Source organism: Austrofundulus limnaeus, unplaced genomic scaffold, assembly GCF_001266775.1.
Source record: "Austrofundulus limnaeus strain Quisiro unplaced genomic scaffold, Austrofundulus_limnaeus-1.0 Scaffold27, whole genome shotgun sequence".
Classification (NCBI taxonomy): Eukaryota; Metazoa; Chordata; class Actinopteri; order Cyprinodontiformes; family Rivulidae; genus Austrofundulus; species Austrofundulus limnaeus.
The window spans coordinates 180745-183511 of NW_013952429.1; the positions used below are offsets into that span (position 1 = coordinate 180745).

Below are 2767 nucleotides of genomic sequence, written 5' to 3' on the forward strand. Positions count from 1 at the left end.
ATATTACCTATTTGTATTAGCTCGGCGCTAGCACGACAAACATGCTAAACTGAGGTCCTCCATTCACATGACAGAGAGGGGAACACAAAAATTACTCAGCCTGCAACTGAAAATATGGATGGAGGACCTCAGTTTTTTTGTGGTGATAGCGCTGAGCTAATACATATGAGGCAATATAGCATCAGCCCTAGCACAAAGGCTAGCAGGCCAAGCTGAGGTACTTCTTCCATGAAGCAGCTCTGTTGTCCTCCATCCATATTTTCTGAGTCATTTCTACCTTCTCCTCTCTGTCAACGCTCTCTGGTTTCATTTAAAAGAGTCGATCATCAGATATTGTCCAAGATTAACCTTCAGGGTGGATATAGCTCGCTAGCAGCCTCACACCAATGACCTAGTTGACATCATCATTTACCCAGAATGCTTTGCGTGTAAATAAAATGGCTCTGTCCGTGTAATATATTTTTAAACTTTTAGTTTAAAAATGATCAAAACTAAACATCCTACAACATTTTTACAGTCTTTATTTTACAGTAAAAACACATGTTTATCAAATAAAGTCTAATGTTACAACTAATCAGGGATCCCTTTAACTGTATTTAGCTTGTTTGAAGGTCCAAGCTAAGCTAGTTGTGGTATGTCTGTGTGTGTTACCTCCATCCAGGCTGCGTGAGTTCCTTTTGCTGGAGGAGCGCTGGAACAGAGGAGCCGGTCTGTCGATCAGAGAGCTCGCCTGTCTGGTCTGAGCCTGAGTCCGTCCGCTGTAACGAAACTTTGAGCCTAAAGCCAGGAACTTCCTGGGAGTGGTGGCCATCTCAGTGGAGGTCAGCCTGCGTATGAAAAACAGAGACACGGATCAGTTGCTCTGACAAGAAAACCCGACAAACGGTTGAGACTTTCCTCATCACCGCAGAAAGACGAGCGTACCTGAAGAAGGTGTGATGTTCAACACACACTTTCCACAGCTTCTTAGCTGCTTTATAACTGGGTAGTTTGAAGCCAATCGCACTCTCATACTGCTCTGTCTGTGGAGCCAAAAGGAAATAAATTAAACTCAATGAGGTTTTTGTTTTGGTAAAGTTTAAAAAAGAATAACCCGGAGGTGGTCTACCTCAGATGGACGTATTTTGATGAAGAAGCTGCTGTGTTTGTAGGACACCTTGAGGACTTTGGGCCATGGGAAACGATTGATCCTCAGCTTGTCTTTGTAAACCATCAGACCACCAGAGCAAACCCCGAGCATGATGTCAACACCATCCAGATCCTTAGATTCCGCAGAAAGACATGTTAATAAAAACTAACATGAACTATAAAATATACAGAGGAAGAAACACCTTGTTTGACTTTAGAATGTGTGAGATTAAATATAATTCCTTCTATTCCTTGTCCCATCTCTCTTGGTGGCATAAATTATACACAGTAAATCTCATGAACTGGTTCCAGTTGTCCACCAGGGGGCACTGTTGTCTGCAAAAAGCTCCATGAAAATGTCCACACAAACACTGATGTGCTAACAGCCTGACCTGATTTCTGCTGTAAAACAGAACCAGTCACATGTTTCCTGCTTTCCAGGCCAGACAAACAAAAACACTGAAAACACAGGCTCCATGCTGCACGTCTATGGATTTAATCACATTCAGTCATTCCTGGCTTTTTGTAATATGAAATCATTTTTGTCTTATTTTATGTTTTTAATGCTGTATCCTGGTGTGTGTTCATATTAACTTGATTTTATTCAGTAAAGCACCTTCTGGTGTGAAATGTGCCAGACAAATAAATTAGCCTTGCCTGATTTGTGTCTGTTAAAGGAATATATCCTTAGAAACTAAAGTGTTTTTTTAATGAATCACTAGGTTGAAATTTATAATTCATTAGGTTTTAGGTTCAAGATGGCGGTCACAGCTAACTGACCTGAGAAAATCTCCTAAATAACAGAAAACGTTTTCAGATGCTGAGGACTTTAGCGTGGTAGTAACTGAGCACTGTCCCCAACACATTTATTTATTTTATTTAGAAATGTATTCATTTCATTTAAAACATTTCACAAGATCTTTATTTAAAAACTTGGCAATAAACTTGCTTTTCTGTTAGCAAAATTTCCCCAAAACCACTGCACTGGTTTTAATAAAACTCTCATAAGTCATAATTGTCCGCACATGTAACTGTTTACCTTTTAATTTGGATTCACTTTTGGAGTTAGTCAAATTAAGCCACAAAATAAAATCCTAGTCTGCACAAAAACACCCCCAACTCAGTTAATTTTACAGATACTGAGCTAAAATTTGGTGTGGTAGTGGCTGAGAGACACACATATTCAGTGCTCTAACCCCTAATTTACACTAGATGTGGTTCCGCTGTGCTGCTCAGTTTGCTGTCGTTCGTATGCACCCTGATTTACACAGCGTCCGGTCCGATCTGAAACACAGAGGACATCTGAGGAGTGTGTGCAGGAAACGCAAGATTGTGTGATAATATCAGTGATACAGTATATATAGAAGTCAGAGCAAAATAATTAATTCTGTGGAAGATGGACTCCAAACACAGCTGAAACTGAATCGCTGCTGTCTTTTTGAAACTTCTGATTTCAAAATAAAATCCACGTGAATCATGCGTTTATACATATGCACACACAAATTGGAGCATTAATGTTCGCTCTATGCTTTACACATGATATTCCATCCATCCATCCATCCATCCATCCATTTTCTTCCACCTATCCGAGGTCGGGTCGCGGGGGCAGCAGCTTCAGAAGGGAGGCCCAGACCTCCCT

General features: G+C 40.5%; 1 protein-coding gene across 3 annotated transcripts in view; it reads right to left on the reverse strand.

Annotated features, from left to right (window-relative positions):
- The window catches only part of epb41a (erythrocyte membrane protein band 4.1a), a gene marked incomplete in the record, with an annotated part of 93837 nt that overhangs the window by 69662 nt on the left and 21408 nt on the right, over positions 1 to 2767 (reverse strand). For all 3 annotated transcript variants that reach the window (XM_014004849.1, XM_014004848.1, XM_014004847.1), the window contains 3 exon segments: positions 652 to 827; positions 925 to 1022; positions 1109 to 1261. In XM_014004849.1, coding sequence (XP_013860303.1) covers positions 652 to 827; positions 925 to 1022; positions 1109 to 1261 — 427 coding nt within the window.